Raw genomic sequence first — 22,908 nt, 5'->3', positions numbered from 1 at the left:
TTGAGGTATCATTAGTATTCTATACGCATCAAAAAGAAACAGTAATATTAATAGTTGGTTGATTTGGATTTATTGCTGAAGCAACTCAGTCTATGAGGCAAGTGTATGATGTCTGTTAGAGCACACGTAATTAATTGTTCCATTCCTGTTTTGCAGGATAAAAAACCCAAGTTTGTTGCCACCATATGAGAACAGCTAAGGAAGAACTGAATTCTCACCAGAATACATGCATAAAAAGGGAATGTGCTGGGCACCATAGGGATATGAAGATAATTCACTTTATTATTTTTTTCTCACCGACTTACACTTAGTTAAAATAAGGTGAAAACAAGAATATAATTTCTTATCGAGTATGAAAGAAACAGTGGCATATGATGGGGAGGGCTGCTAGGATCCCATAATAGATGTGCCACATTGGAAAGTACATGAAATATATGGTACATTATAATGAACATTTGTTGAGGATGCATAAGAAACATATATTATTACTCTTACTTATAGCTATAACAAGAGACATTATATACAGTATCTCATGATACAGTAATACCATATTATTTCAAATCAATAATATTCTGGTGAAGTACACAATAAACTGAGTAACCTGAAAAAATAAAATTGAAATAACAAATTGAGAAATTGAAATATATATATATATTACGTACACATTCGTTGAGAAAGGAATCACTTCCCCCACCCCTTAACTTTTTCTTAATCAGTTTTATTCTCATTTTTTTGCTAAGAAAGCTGTATCACTTCTATAGTACAGTCATACCCGACTTACGCTACCCAGACTTACGCGAATCCAGAGTTATGCGGTTTCTTATATGTACGTATTCCCGTCCTGCTTCACCACTAGTCATATCTTTCCGGCGCCGGCCGCATTCACCAGTGTCGCACATGCTGTGAACAAGCACTGACGTATTTTGTGCAGTCTCCATTCATACACGATTTTTATAATCTACAAACCTTGTGATTGTTTAATGCTATGTTCATGATAAAAATTTTATCACATAAAAAATAATAATGTCATCCAAAAGAAGCAAGTCCGATTCTTCTGCAGCTAGCAAGAAAAGATAAACATTGACTTTGGAAACAAAACTCAACATTATTAAGGATTTTGAAGGCGGAATGAAAATTTGTGAACTAGCAAAGAAGTTCGATCTACAGGAATCCACAGTAAGAACAAAAGAAAGGTTTACAGATTTTGGAGGACATAGATTCTAACGAGGAATGAATTGTAGCAACAAGACAAGGAATAAAAAAATCATTAGCTTGCTATGAAGAAATTTTGCATGACAAGAAAAAGACATTATGCTGTCAGACGAATCTATTAGATTTTATGAAACCATCGACATTGAAAAGAATAAACTTTCTTTTTTTTATGTACGAAAAACTACAATTATGATTATATTTCTTAAAAAATATAGGTATTTTTGTAAACCTTTGGTCCCAATTAACTAATATTTTGTATGTTTGTATTAATAAATTACATGCAAAATTATACGAATTCGACTTACGTGCTTTTTGTTGGTCCCACCTACTGCGTAACTTTGAGGTATGACTGTATTTAAAAGATTTACTAACAGCAGAAGCAATATTACTAATATGGTTAATACTAACAATATTAATCGTGAATCCATTAGATTAGTGTGAATGAGTGTTGATTTCCTTAAAGATAGAAAATATATTTTTTCCAAAGTATAAAAACAAAGAGAACAAAAGATCATTATGCCCCTTGGCTCAACAAAGTGTTTGCTTGTCTGTTTTAATGCTGACATGGAGGTTCATGGCCCAGTAATGGTTTGATGAAATTATATTTATATATGAATTATCCTGGCACTGTCTAATATAATGAATAAGGGGAAACACTATGTAATTTATAGAACTATAAATATTGCAAACAATTTGAGCGTTTTTCATTTGAGTTACATTGCAACTGTTTATTACTGTATCACAATTTAAACATAGGCATAAATATGTACAGTCAGTTTAATTTTGTCTTCAACCTTCCTGTCTTCTATTGGTGTATAAGATTATTAGATTCAGATCACTTAGCATAAATGAACTATATCTGATAGATAGACCACAAATGACTGCACAAGTGTGATTTGATGCATGGTGATTTGGGGTTGAAAAGACCTAAGGTCAAATTCCATCTGAGAATGCAAAACATTTATAAGCTTTTTAAATGAAGGCGAGTTACCCATTTTTGTACAATAGTCAAAGGATCCCCCCTGCCACACACACACACTCTCACTCCCTACAAAACAAACCAGCCAGAGAATACATACAGAAACTATAAAAACAGCATTAGTCATCCTATCATTATTAAAACTGGATTCATAAGAAACTAAGTAATTTAGCTGTATGAGGCATCTTGGCCTAATAAAGTGAGATTGGATATTAATGTGTGCTACAATAAACATACAAGCAGAAGTTGAATATTATAATCTTTAAATATATATACAAAATCAATGTTATCAAACGTGTAAACTGTCAGTGAAAAAGAAACCATTCTGCAATTATATATCAAATAAGAAAATTGGAATTTTAACATGGAATAATTTTTTCATATCAGAAGAGAATTTGTATTTAACTTACATGGTATGTTTGCAAAATTCCTTACTCCACATGAATATTAAGAAACAAGCTGTGAAATTGCGTATGAATAGAAGAAAAGTAATTGGGGAAATGGATAAAATACCATATATACAACATTAGCAGACCAATTAATTAAATGCACAAAATAAAAAAGTACACAGAAGTCATTCTGTAAACTAAGTACCATGATTCCCAAAGGATTGATAAAATCACAATCATTAAAAAGTTGTATAAAAAATTCTTAAAATGATCCTAAGAAAACTGGGTAAATTAGGAAAACATCAAAGAATCTTCTGAGAGAAGATTTTATAAAACTTTATCATATCAGTTTTGTGGTTATAATTTAATAACTGGCAAATAAAAATTATAAACACTTATGCCATTTATTCTTGGAATGTTCTGCAATATAATCTCATCAAAAAAATTAAACATGAAAGCATTCCCTGAAGTGAGCCATAAGAAAAATCTACAGGAGACAAAACTGTCATGCTACTTCTATTTTCTTGTTCGTACATACATTATATTTTTTTCTACTGAACCAAGAACTATACACAAACACAAACCCAATACAGAGAATCATTCCAAACAGTATAATTAACACAACAAAAGCAGCAAGAGAAATAGAGTGCGGAGTTGGCTTTTCAGCAGGTATTGCATTAGTAGCATTAATCATGTATCCTAGTGCCCAACCAACATCAGCTCCTTTAACCTAAAAAACAAAAATTTTGATTAGTGGATACCAAAACTGTGAAGTTAATTGAATAGCTAGCTTAAGGATCTAACATATTTGCATTAATGGCAAATGCATAAAATGTTTTCTATGTTCCATTAATAATAGAATATTTGCCCTATATGAGCGCCAATTGATATAGCTTAATAATTTGTATTATTACAATACATAAATTTTTACAAGAGGGTGACTTTTAATCACTTGCTTTAACTTATTAAACATAAAAAATAATAAAATCAGTTATGGTCAAATGCGATAAAAATGTAACAAACTAGATAATCTTATGAAATGCAGAAATGCAAGCATATCTTACTTTTTTTTTTTTTTTTCATGTGTCTCCCACAATACAAAAGGTTGCAAACCTATAGTACATCAATATACCATGTGGTGGGGTAAGGAGTTTAATAATTTTTACATAACCCAGAACTCCTACTCTAAAAAACCAAACATGGAATTTTTTCAAGCCTCCAATAATTGGAGCAATGGTCTCATAGTGGGCAATGAGACCATTGCCAAATTTGCTCACATTCTTTTCCTTCATGCTTACATGGTGATCAGAATACATCATGAAAATTATAGAAACAACTACCATGTTAGAGTAAAACTTTAGTTTAATATAAACCAAAATAAACACTCGACATTCACATTAAGGTCATCATCTGGAGTATACACATATATACAAAAAAACAAGTTGCACTACAATCTACATGGCATGAACCAACCATTACAACTCCTGGCCTGACCTATGGTGCAAAAAAAACTACTACATCAAAGCTAGAGTCCTATTATTATTATTATTATCTATTAGGTTACAAAATTAGATTAAGCTGGAGAGCAACATGTTTACAAAAAGGAAAAAATTAATAAATAAAAGATTACTATATAATTATACATATAAATTACAACCAACTGGTATGGATAGTGGCCAATAAAAGCTGAAAAATTGCTTAGAATCCTAAAGTTAGGGTTTGCTGGAAACTACTGGGCTGCATGTGTGCCATCCAAATTTTTGGGATTTTTATGCCACCATTATTGTTAAGATTAGGGTAGTTAATTAAAATTTCACAGGCTTCTTTAAATTTCCATTCATACCAGGTTTTAGTATGATGTAACGAGCAAGTACTTTTTCAACCAATTTGGTGTAGGGTGTTAAGAGAATGATCTAAGAGGCCTGCTTCACCAAAATTGTTAAATTTAATGTGTCATTTGTGCTCTTTTTTTACGGATAAGGATTGTATGTCCTTATAAGGATTGGAGCTAACATAATAATAGGAGTCTAGCTTTGATGTAGTAAGTTTTTTTTTTTTTTTTTGACCCAACCAGAGGTCAGGCCAATAGTTGTAACGGTTGATCAGTAACTTTAGCATGCCATATAGATTGTAGTGCAGCTTGTTTCTTTGTATATATGTGTATACTCCAGATGATGACCTTAATGTGAATGTCAAAACATCAAGTGTTTATTTTGGTTTATATTAAACTAAAGTTTTACTCTAACATGGTAGTTGTTTCCATATTTTCATGATATATTGCTCACAATCTCATCTCCCATCTAAAGATAATCACTAATACCCATGAACACAAAATGATTCAAACCTGCAGTCAGCAGGTTGGATAGTAAGTATGTTAACCATGTTGCCAAAAACCAAACCAGGTCAGCAACATACATGAAATCTTCAAAGGTTTTTTTCTCATAGAGGGAAAAAAACTGATTCAGTGAGGATGATGCAGACTGCATTAAAGTTATCATTAACTTGCAGGTTTCCTTCTCCCCACCCCTACCAAAATTCTTATTCTGGTTCTGCAGTCTAGTTTATTTCAAAGTAAAAGACAAGGTTGAGTCTGTTTTATCAACTTTCAACTAAAAATTTTAATTTTAATTGAGTGTATGATGAAATATTACAACAAAATACTAGATGTCCATGTACGAATATGGATTCCAATGTTTATCCAGTGATTTTTTATTTTTTTTTTAATATTTGAAATTGGCAATATGGACTGATGGAATTTCAGCACAGATGTTAAAAGGGTTCAGCTGAACTGACTGTTCTGATGACCTGGCTGTATAATTTGAGTCTCAGCACATGGAAGATCCTACAGGAGTGGAAAGATGTACGATTATCTCATTGCACAAAGGTGTTGCAAAGAAGGATGTGTCAAACTGTTGACCCATTAGTACCTCTGGAGGAGTGGTTAAGATTTTGAAAAAGTTAGTAGCACATTGCATACAGAAATGAGTTGACAAAGAATCTATACTTTGCAATGAACAGCATGAGTTTACTAAGGGAAGGTCACATTTGGGTAACTTTTTCACATTTTATAATAATATTACTGCTGAGTCAGAAGAAGTAAATGGACACACCATGATATTTTTCACTTGGCTAAAACAGGATTCAGCTTGCTGTTGCATAAGTTGGAGTATGTGGGATTGGATTGTCAATCACTATTTTGAATAAGAAGATGGCTGTGTGACAGATGTGGTGTATAGGAGATGTGCATGTACAAGATTTAAGCTGACCATGGTGTGCCCCCATGGATCAGTCCTTGGTCCAATGTTACTCAATCTTTACATTAATGATATTAGGAAAGATTTAATGGGTGACAGCTATTTGCTCACAATGCAAAGATAGCAAGATAATCAGGAATGTAGTACTTGCAGTTGAATAAGACTGAAACAGTAGGCATGTGAAAATGGGCTGTCAGTTCAAAGTTAGTAAATTGGGATTATGCTAGAAGAAACTGATCAAGTAGGAGTCTGGGTGGGGGGGGGTAGTAGATAGGAGGTTGAAGAGCCATATAACAGCAAAGATTGCAAATACAACTCAGAGAATGATTACAGTGCTGAAACAAACATTGACATGTAAGAATAAGGAAATCATTTTACCTCTTTATAAGGCTTTGACATGAAGCAGCTGGACTTATGTGTGCAGATCTTGTTTCCTGGTTTACAAAGTAATGGAGATAGAGTGGAGGAAGTAGAACAGAGAGTGTTAAAGATGATATGAGGACTGTGGAATGTAGATTATGACAATAAATTGAGAATTTGTACACCGCATATAGCTAATAAACAGGAGGGGAGGGGGGGAGTAGAGATCTACAAATTTCTGAAAGGGTCAATAGTATACCAGTTGATGAAATTTTTTTACTTTTATGAAAGATGAAGAAAGGAAGAAAAGACATCAATGAAAGTTGAGAATGAACGCAATGAAGAAAAGGGCAAGTTCAATTTTTTCTATTGAAAAGCAGTGTGTGAATACAATGGCCTTTGGAGGTTGTGACAAGTAGTGGAATGAATTCAAGAATAGGTATAACAGCTAGTGTGGGTAATATAGGCCTCACTTGGGTTCCCGACTCTTGGAGGTCTCATCATCAAATTCCTGACATGTACCCACAGGAGATGTACAAAATAATTATGATAGTACTATGTGAAAAGTTACATCACTACTAACTTCCTATAAACAATTTTACTCTAAATTAATCTGTTATCTGTCAAGACTCCAAAATTGTCAGATCTCACTAAGGTACTTTTTACTGTATCAATCCACCTCTATCTTGGTCTTTCTCTGGATCTTTTTCCTTTCAAACCTGACAAAGAACACTTGTTTTGCTAATCTCACCTCTCTTTTTATTTAGGTGAACCATAACCATCTAAGATTGGCTCTGCTAACACATTCCTGAATTCTAACAATGTCAAGTTCTTTCCTAATATCCTCTTTTTAATATACTATTGCATTGATGCCATCTGATCACTCCATTAATCATTCTCAGAACTCTCGTTTCTTGATCTCCAGTCTTGTCATACGTTTTATTTCTAACCCAGCTTTCAGATCCATAGGTTAAAATTAGTTTGAACACTGTCTTGCATACAGCTAATTTAGTGTTTTGACTAATTTCTCTCTTATCCCATATAAATATATATTCAAGATGAACTTCCTACCATACCAGTTTTGCTAATTCTGTTATCAATTTCAATATTTAATTTACTATCTTCACTAAAATTTGTGCCTAAAGAGTTTAGTCACAAATAGGTTCTCCATTCAGGATGCAACTAATTATTTCAATGTCTTTGTCTTTTTTAGTTTTTTTCATTCCAAATTTATTACAGCAGTTATTCAATTTAGTCAGGAAATCTTACATTATTCAGGAGTATAATATCATCTGCATAAAGTAAAGAAATGAGATTAACATCTTCCATTTTGATATCATGTTTTAATACCACTTTCCTTCATAATGTGATCCATACAGATGAATAACAAAGGATAATGTACATTCTCATCTCACACCTGATTTAACATCACCATCTTCCTGTACCTCCTTCATTTCCAACTGCTGAATTACAATTCAAATATAGACAATATTTCTTAATATAATGTTCCATTTACATCATATAAGTATAGTGTCTTGGCACCTTGTTATATGCCTTTTCCAGATCTAAAAAAAATTTTTTTTTATATATTGATCCAATACACAAGAGATCAAGAAGCAATCAGTACCATATGTGGGGTGCAGATGAACACTGAGAAGTTTATGGATGGCCTTCTTTTTTTTTTTTTAACAAGACAATGAAAATAGGCAGAAGCTGTATTGTGAATGGAGAACCTATAGAACAAGTAAAATATTTCAGCTGCTTAGGCACGATTTTCAGTGAAAATGGTAAATTAAATATGAAAATAGACAACAGAATCAACAAAGCTGGTATGGTAGGAAGTCGATTGAATAAATTCATATGGAGTAAGAGAGAAATTAGTCGGAACACTAAATTAGCTGTGTTCAAACCAGTTTTAACTTATGGATCTGAGAGCTGAGTTAGAAGTAAAACACTTGACCACAGACTAGCGACTGCTGATATGAGAGTCCTGAGAAAGATTAGGGAGTGTGAACAGATGGCATCAATTGCAATATCATATTAAAAACAAGGATATTAGGAAAGAACTTGACATTGTTAGCATCCTGGAATGTGTTAGCAGAGCTAATCTCAAGTGGTATGGTCACTTAAACAGAATGGAAGAGGAAAGATTAGCAAAACAAGTGTTCTCTGCCAGGTTGGCAGGAAGAAAACCCACAGGAAGACCAAGATATAGGTGGAGTGACACAGTAGAAAGTGCCTTAGAAGACAGAAATATCAAATCTGATAATGTTAGAGTCTTGACAAGTAACAGATTGATTTGGAGGAAAATTTAGATAGGAAATTAGTAATGATGTGAGGTTGAAATGAGTCTGTAAGATAGAGATCATCTATGAGCTTAATCACACATCCCTGGATGGCATTCAAGGATTTTTAGGAAAGTTTAGATGCACCATTCCAAACATGTGAGCAGTATTCTAAACATGAATAGATTTTGGATTTGTATATAGTGAAGAGATGGTTGGGTGTAAAATAGGCTCCTGAACGAAAGAGAATGCTAAGTTTCTTGGGTGCTGAGGAGGCTATTGACATGTGGGTGTGTATGCCAGGAAAGACGAAGTAAACATTATTCCAAGCAAAGAGATCTGGTGATTTGCATATTACTGAGGGTAAAGGTAGGTGAGCTGGGGTCTCTTTTGTACAAGAAAAGGCAAGATTGTTTTGGTGGCATTGAACATGACAAAGTTGTCCTTGCCCCAATGAAGGATAGTATGAAGATCAATGTTTAAGGCACTGGTTGTAGATGATCTTGTAGCCTGGAATGTCAGCGTACTGCATGGTTTGTGGAATGAGTAGATGAATGGAGAATACTATGATCAGCAAAGTCATGGATAGGATTAGTGGTGATTGCAAGTAGGTCATTTATGAACAAGAAAAAGAGAGTAGGCAATAGGACAGAGCCTTGAGGCATTCCAGAATTGATGGAGAAGATCTAAGAGTAGGAGCCATCTACCATGACTAGCAGAGAACAATCAGAGAGAAAGCTAGCCACCAATTACAGAAGGTGGCAGGGAGAAGGATGGCAATTTGTTAAGCAGGTTACACAGTCAAAGGCTCTGGAGATGTCAAGGGTGACAGCACAAGTTTCTCTGAACCTTTCCATGGCACTTGTCCAGTGGTGGATGATGTAAGTTACAAAGGTCAGCTGTGGATCTTGAATGGCAGAATTTGTATTGGTAGTCACTGATTAATTGGTTTAAGTAATGGAGGAGTTGGCTATTGATGACTTTCTCCATTATTTTGGAGAGGACCGAGGTGATGGCAATTGGTCGGTAGTTTGATGGGTGGCTTCTATCACCCTTTTTAGCAAGAGGATGGACATGAGACTGCTTCCATGCATTGGAATAAGTACCAGATATGTATAACAGATTGTAGAGATAATGCAGGATGGGTGTTAATTCTGGAGCACAATGTTTGAGAACAATTGGAGATATGCCATTAGAACCAGAAGACTCTTTAGTACCCAGGGTTTTTAATAGTTTCTCCCGATTTATTTTTTGTCGAAAAACTAAAGTGGGCATACAGCATTTGGATTCCAGTATGGTAGGAGGTGATTTCTCTTTGTCTTCAATGCAGGAGTTTAAGGAAAAGAGTGATGTCAGGAAATCATCTTTATCTTTGTTTGGGTGAAGTAACAGTGGTACCATTAGGATGAGAGAGAGTGGTGGAAGTGCAAAAGAACAGAAGTTGCATTCAGTGACCATGGTGAGGGACCAGAAAGCAGGGCTTCCATTTGGACAGGTGGCAAGTTTTTGCTGTTGGCCTTTATGAAATCAGATTTGGATCTGCTGATGACTGATTTGCATATGTTGTATGCTTTGGTGTAGGCAGACTATGATGTTGAAGTGAACCACTTGGGGTAAGCTAATTTTTTTTTTCAACTGTTTTTGTACACTTTCAGTTGAACCAGAGCTTGGAAACCGGTTGAAGGTCTTCACATGCCAGCGAGAATAATTTCTGTAACTCATTCACAGTAAGTGTTAGTCAGATGAGAGGAAACAATAGTCAATAGACTAAGAAAAGGAAGAGTAGAAATTCTGGAGGTCATCCCCATTGACTCCTTTGTAGTGCCAGAGGATGAGGGTGGATAGGTGTTCTATGAGAAAAGACTTATGCAAGATTGGGGTCAGAGTTGCCGAGAGAATAGGTGACCTCTACAACGTATCTGGAAGAAGAACTGGTCAAAAAGAGATCCAGAGTAATTTGAGAGTGAAGAGGATTATCAGGAATTCAAGTAGATAGATGTATGATTTGTATTAGGTCGTTACTTATAACAAAGACTTCTGCTTCTCATCCTTGGTCAATGGTGTTGGCATAGGAGAGCCAGTTGGAATTGTGGACTTTGAAGTCATCCAGGAAGATGACCTCACTATTTGGATAGCTGGACTGTAGATGGTCGAGATTCACAGAAAGGAATGTGATGAGGTCAGAATGGTTATCAGTGTTTAGAGACTGGTAAATGCAATAAATGAACGTTACGAAATGGAGCAAGAAAACCTTGAGCCAGAGAATGTCAAAAGTGGGGGATTCTAAATTAACCACTCTCTGGCAGGCTATGTCAGATTTCACAAAGACATGGGTGATATCCTTATGGTGAAAAGAATTGTGAACATAAAGTGTGTAGTTTGAGCACTGAATGTGGACAGTAGGAGATGTAGTTGCAATCTGGATTTTTGTCAGGAATAAGGTGTATGGTCTGGAAGACCGCAAGTGGTGGTGAATGTCATTTATGTTTGTGTTAATGCCACGGATGTTAGTAAAATGGATGTGAAAGTGAATTTTTAGTGAAGAGATTCTGTCTTGGTTTGTGTGTGTTGTGTCTGTTTGTGATGTGACTTTTTTGATGGGATTGGTTTATGAGGGAGATTCATTTTTCTCAGTGTTACCATCATTGTTTGTAAAAACCTTCATTGTGATTACCAGGAAAAATATAGTAGGGACAATGAGAGCGAGACACAGACTCTCAGACATTAAAGATGCCATCTTTAATTTCTAGTATAACCAAGTGGAAAAACTTTCAACATCTATCTCTAATTCATAGTATTTTAGTAATAAGGTGTGGCACCTTTTGGCTACTTGTATATGGAAATATAACTTCTGCAATATTTCAATCTTGGTAATACTTTTAGGTCTGGCTCCCACTAACAAGACCATAATAAAGATTGAAACTGATCTGGGTAGTGACCCTTCCCATAAAGCATAGCATTATACTTGTCCGTAAGGATATGTGCTTTGCATTATGGGATACTAAGGCAGGTGATGCGAAGTCATTAGCCTCTATATGTGAGTTGCCTAGTCGTGAAGTTTACCCACATGTTCTTATCCATGTGTAAGCAAACAAAGTTTGCTTACACATGGATAAGAACCAGAAACCAAAAATATAATTTCTTAGCATCTCCAATTTAACATCAAGACTCTCAGACATAACTTCCATACAGAGAGAAACCTGTCTCCATACCATGACATGGCCTCGATAGTCTCCCCCCCCACATACCACTACTTGAACTCCCTCTCCAACATGCAGAGTATGTGGCAGCAGAATTATTTGCCAGTTGACTAGGACGCCTCCTGACTTGTTACTGAGAGGTTCGTCCATTACACTAATTGGTAGCCAGCATGTGGCATCACTGTTTTAACTGATGTATCCTCAAAATGGAGTTGGTTATAAGTATGTTTGTCATGGCCTTGAAGGGTATTACACTACATGGGAAAGAGGGGGGAGCAACAGAAACCATGCTCTGGAGATCAAACATAGCATTTGCCACTTCAGATCTCTAATAAGCTCCAATAAACTTAAATACAGATCCTTGTTATATTCCCACAATTTTTCAACTATTTGTCTAAAAGTGAAAATCTGATCCTGACAATCTCTATTTGGCCTGAATCCAGATTGTTCTTCACCAAACTGCCCTTCCATAATTCTTAGTCATTTCTAAATCTTACCAGGAACACTAAGTAGGAAAATACCTCTGCAATTCTCACATTCAGTTTTATTTCCCTTTTTTAGATGGTACCATGAAAGCTCTACTGTAATCATCTGGAATTCAACCCTTTACCAGCTTTCAAACATTATCTACTCCAGTGCCATTTTGCATTTCAAGGTTTCGATAGCTTTTTAACTTCGAGCACTGATATGTATTCCACCGCTACGCTGTCACTGCTTGAATCTGGATGTCTCTAGTAATAAAAATATGGTTAGGATAAATTGTTAAAGATTATTACAGGACAGTCAGGTACATTATCAAAAAAGCAGCAGCAACTAACAAGGGAAATCACTGTCATTGCAATATTTTTGAAAAAGTAATGAGAAAACTATTCTACAAAAGTCAATGCTCTCATCCTAGTTTCTATTTCTAAAGCCCAGGAGAGTTGTCTTGTACATTCCCTTAACTTGGACTCTCATGACAGATCAACAAGAGCTTCAATTTATAATCACTTGCTGTACGAACCCACCAAGAATGTCATTCGATCCTTTGAAGGCAGGCAGAAATATTTTTTCTTTTACAATGTAAGTATGCAAAGGTGCCCATTTTTCAAAAAATTTGTTTTATCAATATTAAAAATTATCATGAATAGCAGTAAAATTTAAAATTGGCTGTAATTTCAGCCAATTTTAAAAATCTGGGAAATCTTTCACAGCCTCATCATCAGTGTTTGCAGCCCCACCTTGAATTTTGATGTTATGCTAACCAGCTATCTTCCTAAAGAAATCATCTCAGCCTTTGCTTGCACTAAAAATCTCTCCCTCTGATGTCTTGCCATAGTGGTTCCTTAACATTTGATAGATATCATCACTGAAACAGAGCTTGATTTAAGAACATGTGTGAGTAGTTTCATGGGCAGATCCAATCAAATAATACTTTATCAACTTCACAATTAAGCCTTCCATCCACCCCCCACCCACAAATAGTAGTAGACTCCATTGGCCTAGCAGTGTTTAGTCATCCAAAAGTCTGTTTATTGTTTAAAATAGAATGAGACAATTTAAACTTAGAATCACTTTCATACCAGATTCATGAAGGCTTAAAATTTCATGGTTTTATTCTAATGTTTCTGCTTCTTTAAGGACTTTGTATTCTCACTTTCCTTCATATGAGACCTTATAATCCACCTATAACTGAAACAGCTCACTTAAAGATTACTTTCATCACAGTGAGAATCAAACTCACATTATTTCCTTCAATTGAAAAGGACCAGAGTTCGATTCTCACTGTACTATAGAGGCACTCAAAAATCAACAGAAAGCACTAACTAGTTTTGAAAGAGTCAGGACTTGCCAATTTCCCTTAGGTTCAATGCCTCTTTTCTTGTTTTTTTTCTTTTTTAAACAAAAATCTACGTAGTCATGTGACTACATAATATCAGTGCAAATAAAACAGCTTACTGTGATGAATTTTCTAACTCAAAGAACAATCATTGCTGCATGAATGTTGTTCAATAAAAAGTTGTTTCTGGTCACAATTTGTAAACATCGGCACCTGGTATTAGGGATATAAATAGTACAATACATTCACGCATAGTAGTATTGCTGTTGTAGCTCCAAATACTACATTTGGAACTACAAAAATTAAAGGCATGGATTCAAAATGTGCACTGACACACACAACAGCTTTCTATTGACTTCATTGTCAATGAATACTGAGATTCACTGCCTGAAAGACAGTCCAGACTTGGTTCCTTATGACTTATATCTGTTCCTGAAACTGAAGAAACATTGGAGAAAGCATCATTTCATGTAAGATGAGGTCAAACAAGACACCGTTCTATCAGGACATATGAATCTACCAGAATGTTGGCAGAAATATATAGAAAGGTGAGCATGTTTAGTATATTTTTGTAAAATTCCACTGCAACATCATTTTTAGTTTTCATACCACCTGAATCTAGCTTCTTGAACCACCCTCCTTTTCTCCTTGTAAGACAAAAGGATTTCTTTCCTTTTTTTTTTTTCCTCATTACAGAACTTTTTGAATATACTTTTAAAACTGAAAATTTATATCTACCTTTCCTTGAAACTTGAGATTTTCCCACATAGCAGGTGCGAACTGATATCCATACTGCAAAATACTATAAATATAGTATGCATCAAAGCAGTATAAAGGAAGGAAACTGCTGTCCGATGAGGGAATTTCCTTCATCTAAAAAACAGGAAACAAATCAAGCCATTAAATTAGACTTTTTTTTTTAATTTATTCTCTATAACCTTATATATTTCTAAAGATTTTATATATAAAATCTTTATAGAAATTAGTGAAGAATTTACTATACTGAAATCAATTTAGGGATTGTTTAGTTAAATGCAGGGATGAAATCTGACATGAAAGGCTTAACTATACAGGAATAGAAACTTTCGTTAACAAACAATTCAGAATGATTCAATTTCAGGCAGAACCCTCATTGAATTAATCTATTAAAAAAAAAGAGAGAAAATAAATCTGAGCATTGATATTACAGAAGAATTTTCTTAATGAAAACAGAAAAACCTTTCACAACATAACACGAAAACTTCATCTCAAATTCTATGCAGTTAAAAAGCACAATTAAGTAATACTTCTTTTGATACAATATCTGAGGGGGAAAAAATTGAAAAAATTGTAAAAAAAATTGTGTTAGAGACTGTTGAGGAATATATCATGAGGAAAGCTGTTTCAGAGGACAGGTATAAACAAAATAAAAATAAAAAAAGGAAAACAAAAAGCAAGTTTAGTGTGTTTGCAGTTGTACTGAAAAGGGATCTTGGGTAACTGCTGCTCTTGTTTTAAGAAGGCCCAACAGAAAGTCGAGGAATGATGGTTGCCATTTCAGTGGAGCAGTGTCTGTGGAAGTAGCTACAGAAAGGACAAAGAGCAAAAACAGTCCATCTGTGATATAGAAGTTAAAAGTCAAGATGAGTAATTCAGCTATGAAGCTGAATTACTCAACTTGACAGCACCAAGAATATTTAGGTAGTTTTAAGTGCACCATCTTAAACATGAATAGTATTCTAAGGATGGGCATATTTGTGATTTGTACAGGATTATTAACTAAATGGGTGAACAGTAAGATTTCGAGTAGAAAGAATACCTAGTTTTTTTTTTTTTATATATATATAGAGGCTGAGGAAGCTACTGAGGTAATCTGTTTATGCCAGGAGAGGCTAGGAGCAAATCTGTCTGGTTATCTGTTTATTACTGATGGTAAAGAGAGGTGAGCTGAAATCTCTCTGTAAGAGAAAAACGAAACACTGCATTTGGGTGACAATGAAGGCAACCTATCCTTGTTCCATTAAAGGATGGAATGGAAATGAGAGTTTAAAGCACTGTATAATTTGTCAATTTAGTAGGATGAATGATGTGTACTATCATCAAAGAAGTGGAGAGGATTAGTAATAATTGAGAGAGGGTCATTTACATAGCGTGCCCATTATGTAATGAGATTGACTTTTTACAGGACAGCACTTTGAATAAAAGTAGCAAACATGTTTAGAGTTTTGACTACAAGAGTGTGTTGTAATCTCAGGTGCAACTTTCAAGTTCGGTGACACAGCAATTTTCATGTGGCAACTGTTGAAGTCAGTGTGTCAGAAGTTGCATCATGGAACAAAGGACTGTGATAAGGTTTTACTGTAAATGAGGAAAAAACTGCTACAGAAGTGTACCATGACCTAAAATAAAGTTTATGGAAATGACCGTCTGAGATGTATACAGGTGTTCCACTGGTTTTCAACATTTAAAGAGAGGAAATCCCTGGAGGATGAATAATGTTGTGGACAGCAAGTTTCTGTACAGACAAATGAAAATGTGGCGAAAACTAGGAAAATTGTTGCCCATGACAGGCAAATAATGAAATTATTTGCCTGTCATGGGAATAATGGAAATCATGGATGTCAGTAAGGAAATAGCCCGATTAATCTTAGAAAAAGATTTGCACAAGAGAAAGACTTGTTCAAGGTTTGTGTCACACACAATGAACATGGATAGAGAGAGCACCAAGTTGCATTGCATGTTGTGAAAATTTCATCCACGCAGTTGCTCAAGATCGTGATGTGTTGGAAAGAATTGTCACCAGCGATGAAAGTTGGCGTTTTCAGTCTGATCCAGAAATGAAAATACCAGAAAATAGAATGGCGTGGGACATCTTCCCGGCAGAAGAAAGTAGGATTGCAAAAATCATGTGTCAAGACAATGGTCATTATTTTTTAATGCTGCTGGAATTATCCACTACAAATTTGTTCCCGAGGGCACCACAGTGAATGGTCACTATTATTTAGAAGTAATGCAACATCTGTACACCCACATGTCAGGAAATAACTGTTCCACAACAACAATTGGCTTCGAAGTCAATCTGTATGATCGAACATCACACACTATTTGCCAGATTTGGCTGCCACAGACCTTTTCCTCTTCCCAAAGATGAAGTGTGCCTTGGAGGAGTACTTCAGCAACAATGAGGACATGCAACATCATGTGACCAAGACACTGAAGGAGATTCCTGTTCAGAACTTCCAACATGCCTTTGAACACATACATATAGTTTGAAAACATACTTATCTCCCTGGAATACATTCACGAGTTGCCTTAGCATGGACTACTTCGAAAACATAAAGGCTGGCCGAGTATCTATATATTCACTTTTATTAGTCATTTTGATAAGGTTTCACTGGCCTGACAGCTGTTTCAAACTGGCTGGTTCTCTCAGAGACCAGGCAAAAATTCTCGTTCAGTACTAAGGAACTTGAAATGTCAGAGAGGTGTATTTTTCGTAAGTGAACTCTCAGTCGATGTGTAAAGTATTTACTAAATTAAAGAACCAAAAGGCTTCAATTCGGTGATGCAAAATTATATAAGTGAATATTAGATCCAGCATTATTTCAAAGTCGAATGTAGAAACTATGAAAGTTTTGTAAAAAATATAATACTGGATCAAATATCCAGCATTATATTTTTAACTGAACTGAACTAAAGCCTTCTGGCTCTTTATTCTATTAAATACTTTATGCCTTGGTCATCTATGCAGGAGCTGGAAAGGTGCAGAAGGTTATCTGCACCATTTTTATCCATTGTGGTAAGAGGGATGCCACCTGAATTTGAGAAGCTTGAATTGTTCATCATCGTTCCATTCCACTTTAGATTTCTTCCTACCAATTATCAGAGATGTGATGAATTTAAGGAAAGCTTTTGATATTTATACAATGAAAAGACATTATCGATGAAAACAAAACTTAAAATGTGTTAGACTACTTACTGCTGGACATAGATCAATCACCAGATGATTACAAACAAAAATCAGATAATTTAGATAAATTCTGATCTAATTATACTTCACATATAACACTGCTGAATGTATTCAGCAGCGTTATATGTCAAAAAGTGTTATATATCATCAAAACTTCAGAATGCTAGAGCAAAAAACAAAAAAAAGAAAAAAAAAATCAGAATGTTTGGATTAACACTTAAATGCAGTAAAAACCCCTAATTCTTTCCAGTACAAAAAATTATAAATGTTATACCCAGTGTATTAATTACCACTATCAAGGATTACTTTCTTTGCCTTTGTCAGTCATAATAAATAAAATGCATGTGCATTAAGTTTTATTTAAAACTTATAAGTCAACAGTTCTGCATAAGAAATGATATCAGCGTTTCCACAACAGGAATTCCAAATAACTCATAACGAATTGCAAATCCATTGCTCTTTATATAGAAAGCAATATCATACATGTAATTTTACATGAAAAGAAGCCTACAGACTTTTTTACTGATAACTTATAATTCTGTTAGATGTAGGAAATAATGAAATCAATTCACATTAAAGAAGTCTCAGATGTCAAAATGTACATATTCTAAATGACAGAATAATTACAAATATTCTGTCTTCTGGAACTGGAGTGCAAGCATCTTTTTATCCATATATATTGCATAAAAGGAATTGCTTCCAGTTACCAACCCAGGAAGTATTGTCAATCCATTAAAAAAATTGTTGTGACTACATAATTTAAAAACATTGCAATCAAGTAATATGGGCAAGTTCTGGAGCATTAAATTAGAAAAAAAAATGAACATGTGAATTTAATCTAACAAAATCATTCATGCTTTTTGAATGCTATCAATAAAAACTGCAATGTTCAATTCTGGCAAAAAAAAAAAGTTTTACACAAGGTCGAGAAAGTAATGACCTCAAACAGAGCATTTACTAATTTTTAAAAGGGAAAATGAAAATTAAATATGATTCCATATTTAATTTTCATTTTCACTAAAATTGAGCCTAAATAACTGATATATCTTACTTGTTCCATAGGTCCTCCGCCATTGAGAATGCAGTTGAAGCAGCCCACATTCCTATCTACTGTCACAATTTTGGTCTTTTTATTGTTAATCTTCATGCCAAGTTTGTTACAGCTGTTATTCAATTTAGTAAAAAAATCCTGAAGGCTACACTAGTTTAATGAAACTTGAGTTGTAGAAGAAACAGGAAGATGGATGATTTTTACATCAAACCACCTTCCTGTACCTCCTTCAATTCTAACTGCAGATTTACATCTTAAATATAGACTATATGTTGTCCTGTATTCCATTTAAACTATATAACTAGCATCCTGAATAGCTTTTCTCATGGCCACTTGTCATATGCCTTTCTCATACCTATAAAACTTAAATAGAAATCCTGTTATATTCCCATCATTTCTCAACTATATGTCATAAAGTGAAAATCTGATCTTGATAACCTCTTCGTGGTCTGAACCCAGCTTGTTTTTAAAGTTTCTAGAATTTTTCTTAGTCTGTTTTCAATGCTTGTGTGAATCCTACCTGGAGCAAAAAGAAGCTCCTCTGTAATTCTCATATTCAGCTTGAGAATTACAGAGTTCTCATCTTTTTACAGATGAGAACTATGAGAACTACTGCAATCATCCAAAATTTAACTTGCAGTATATCCATTGCAAAACTTTAAAAGCACTATATTTGCATATTTCTGGTCAAATATCAACTACTCCAACTGGCTTTTGATTTCAGGCTTTTGGCAACTTTTTCTAACTCAAATACTGATACGTACTCCTGATTGCATTCATCTTGATATTTCCTAAAATGTTCTGTTCACTGCTTGTTTCATTTAACAGTCTTTAAAAGTAATTACTCCAGATATCCAGAATATGTTTAGTTTCAGTTTTAATGTTATCTTTATCATTGCAGAGTTCTTTTGTATCTGCACTCTTTCTTCCATTTCTAATCTTTTTTTAATACAGAAAATTTTGTTACCTTTCTGATATTATATCTTTTATATTCTTATTAAAGTCTTCCCATGACTTTTATTTAGCTATTTTACACTGCTTCATTTTTTTGAAATTTTTCTTGCATCTGCTGGCTTACTTGATAAGAATTTGATATGTTTTCTTCTTCTTTACCAGGACAGCCTCTTAATTTTTTTTGGTATGATATTCATTCATTCTTATCCTACTTAAAACTAAGTGATGATCACTTCTGGTTTCAAATTTTCTATATACTCTTGGAAGTTGAACCAACATGAAGATATTGCTATTAGTGATAATATAGTCAGTAATATGAATTGAACCACAGTGTTAATGACTAGTCCTTAACCTGAACAGAAATCCATCAATCACCTACCATGAAAATCAGCTTTACTCTTTTCTCCCAATTTTTCCAAAACATTTCTGTATGCATGAGATTCATTTCCTATGCTACTCTTTGGATCTCCAATAATGATCAGCCTTTCCATTTTCATTATGTCAGCTGCCTTCTCTAATGACTCAAAAAATTCCTCCACTTCTTCCTTAGTTTGTCAAGTTAGACAAGAAGTTTGTCTTTGTGTTAAATGCCAATGCTACTCCTTCCTTTCCTTAATCACTACTGCCTGAGTATAACATCCTATATTTAACTTAAATAAGTTCATGTTGCCGAATTGAAGCCTTTGGCTCTTCATATAATTAGTAACATCCTATATTTATTATTCTGGCAAAATAAATACTTCATACTTCTTTTAAGCCATTTCATGTTTCCAATAAGGATGGCGGTGTTTCTCACTGGAAAACAAAAATTGTTTACTACCTACCAGCAGTATCTCACCTGTTTTAGTCTTTCATCTTAGTAACACCAATTACATTCAGGTTTTACTTCTCTAGTTCTGCAAAATAGACTTCCTTTCCATTGCTTCTACTTCAATTCTACAATTGACTTTGTTCCAGCAGATTACTTTTCACTGTTAACCCTAGTTCCCTGACAAAAACAGAGGCCTTGTGTAATCTGGCGATGCCCAAGCTAGCAAGAAATTTCATCAGGTTGTACATGATGGTACATACTATTTGGTTGGTTAAGTCTCAAATTGGCAACCATCCGTCATTCAGTATCCAGTAGATACCTGCCAACAGGACACAACACGTGAAGGTGAGGAGCCCTAGTAAGTAGTTCTTTGCATTCCTTAAAGGTTATGTAGCGGTCTCTTCTAATTATCAAATTTCATGCAGTCAGAAAATTCAAAATTTCTGGGACTAGTTAAACTGAAAACTGCTGCATATTCAGATGTTCACTGTCAATCAAACAGCAAGAAATACCTTCTGTGGAAAATCTCTACTTCTCTTCCTCACAGAAGGTGGATCTTAATCTATTAGCCAGTCTCTTTACTGACATGCATATGGATTTTTTTTTTGTTGTTGTTGTTTTTTCCCACTTGGTTAGACTATAGTAAATTTAATTTAATCCTGAAGATACTTCAGGCGTAAGCAAACTTTGTTTGCTTACACCTGGATAAAGGATTAAACTAAATTTATTATAGTCTAACCAAGTTGGACTTGGTTAGACAATAATAAATCCAACATCTTTCTCTAAACCCACAGTAATTTAATCATAAGGTGAGACACCTTTTAGCAACTCATATAGGTAAATATGACCTCTCCATTGCTTCTACCTTAGTATCACCACCTCTGGGTCTGGCTCCCACTGATGAGACCTCAATAAAGGTCAAAACCAGTCTGGGTAGTGGCCCTTCCCTTAATGCATAGCATTATACATGTCTGCAAGGAGATGTGCTTTGCATTATGGGAGATACTAAGACAAGTAGTGTTGAGAGCTTGGACCACCTTTACCACAAGTTGCCTTAGTCCTGAAGATACTTCAGGTGCAAACTTTGTTTGCTTACACTTGGATAAAGGATTAAACTAAATTTATAAAAGGGGATATGACAGAAATTTTAAGATATTAAAGGGGTTTTTATAAAATTGATGCGAAGGAAATTTTTTGATATATGGCAAATAGAGAACTAGAGGTCATCTGTGGAAGTTGTGTGACAGTGTGGTTAGTAAGGGTGTGTAGGCCAGATTTTTTGCATGGAGAGTGGGTGAATGAGTGGAATGATTTGTTAGAATTAGTTGTGGGTTCCTTGAACCCACAACTAGAACTGGTGTATAGGAAATATCCAGTAAATATTACTTATTTATCACAATGCATCACCCAAACAATGAAGTGCAGAGAAACAGATGTGGTGTCGAGTTGTTTCCAATTATGTAAACTAAATGTTGGCCATACTGCAGAAATATCCTATTGCTGATAATTATAAACAATCTTACAGTATATATGAATATTATTATTATTATTGGCAGACTTCCAGAGAGTCAAGGACTCATCAAGGAAAGCTATACTATACATCACCCACACCAGCTGTCATGCCTTCTCTTAAACTCATTCACACTACATGCACTAGCTACTTCAACAGCTTTGCTTACTCACTGCTTTATGAGAGAAAATCTAGCTCTCACCCCCTTTTTCTTAATGGTAAAATTAGTTTCCATGGACATCCCCTTGCCCTCTCCCCATCTTCCATATAAGGAAAAATTTCATCAATTGATGTCCATTAACATCCTTTCAGAAACTTATAACAGATCTCTATCATATCACCCCCTCTTTCTTCTCTTTACCAGTGTGTGTGCAGCCCATATTTTTAATCTGTCCTCATAACCTACATTCCACAATCCCAATACCATCTTTGTAACTTTTCTTTGCATCCTTTCCACAGGTTTTTTTTATCCCCTCAGAACCCAGGAGACCAAATCTGTGCAAAGCAATCCAGGTCCGGTAGTATCAAGGCACTGAAAAGAGGAAAAATGACTTCCTTATCCTTAAATGTCAATGTTCGTTTCGGCATTACAATTATCCTCTAAGTTGTACTTGCAATTTTTGCTATGAGACCTTTGAACTTCAACTTCCTATCCACCATAATCCACAAGCATAATCCCACCAATATAATATGACACTGTAAATCTCATCATGCTAAAGTGAATTATTTCATACTTACTAACTTTGAATTGAACAGTCATTTTCATTTGTCCACAGCTCCAGCATACTGAAGTCATCTTGTAAATGCTATATATCAATAGCATCCCTGATTTCCCACCTATCTTTGCATTATTAGAAAACAACCGAACATCTCCCATCAGGTCCTTCCAAATATCCTTAATGTATAGATTAAGTAATGGTCCAAGAACTGATCCCTGGGATACTCCACTGGTCACCTTAAATCTGGCCGATTCACATCCACTATATAGCACTTTTTGATACCTGTCGACCATCTGCTTATCCAAGTAAAAACTTTATATTCCAAACCCATATTCACCAGTTTATATAACAGCCTTTCATCTGGTATCCTATCAAATGCCTTAGTAAAATCAAACATTATTACAGTATATCCATTC

At 34.7% G+C, this 22,908-nt stretch overlaps 1 protein-coding gene across 4 annotated transcripts in view; it reads right to left on the bottom strand.

Moving 5' to 3' along the window:
• Positions 1-262: 262 nt before the first annotated feature.
• LOC150092458 (ectonucleoside triphosphate diphosphohydrolase 1-like) overlaps positions 263-22,908 on the bottom strand; it is a 181,197-nt gene continuing 158,551 nt past the window's right edge. For all 4 annotated transcript variants that reach the window (XM_090414937.1, XM_090414936.1, XM_090414935.1 and 1 more), the window contains 2 exons: positions 14,237-14,371; positions 263-3,310 (listed from right to left, as the gene is read on the bottom strand). In XM_090414937.1, the coding sequence (XP_090271063.1) occupies positions 3,086-3,310; positions 14,237-14,371 (360 nt within the window). In that variant the 3' untranslated portion in view covers positions 263-3,085. The remainder of the gene's footprint in view (positions 3,311-14,236; positions 14,372-22,908) is intronic.

The sequence above is a fragment of the Typopeltis vanoorti genome, chromosome 26 (genome assembly GCF_054136105.1).
Source record: "Typopeltis vanoorti isolate ZY-2024b chromosome 26, IOZ_Tvanoo_1.0, whole genome shotgun sequence".
NCBI classification, from domain to species: domain Eukaryota; kingdom Metazoa; phylum Arthropoda; class Arachnida; order Uropygi; family Thelyphonidae; genus Typopeltis; species Typopeltis vanoorti.
Note: the sequence above shows the minus strand (reverse complement) of the source record. Positions and strands in the feature narration are given on the sequence as shown.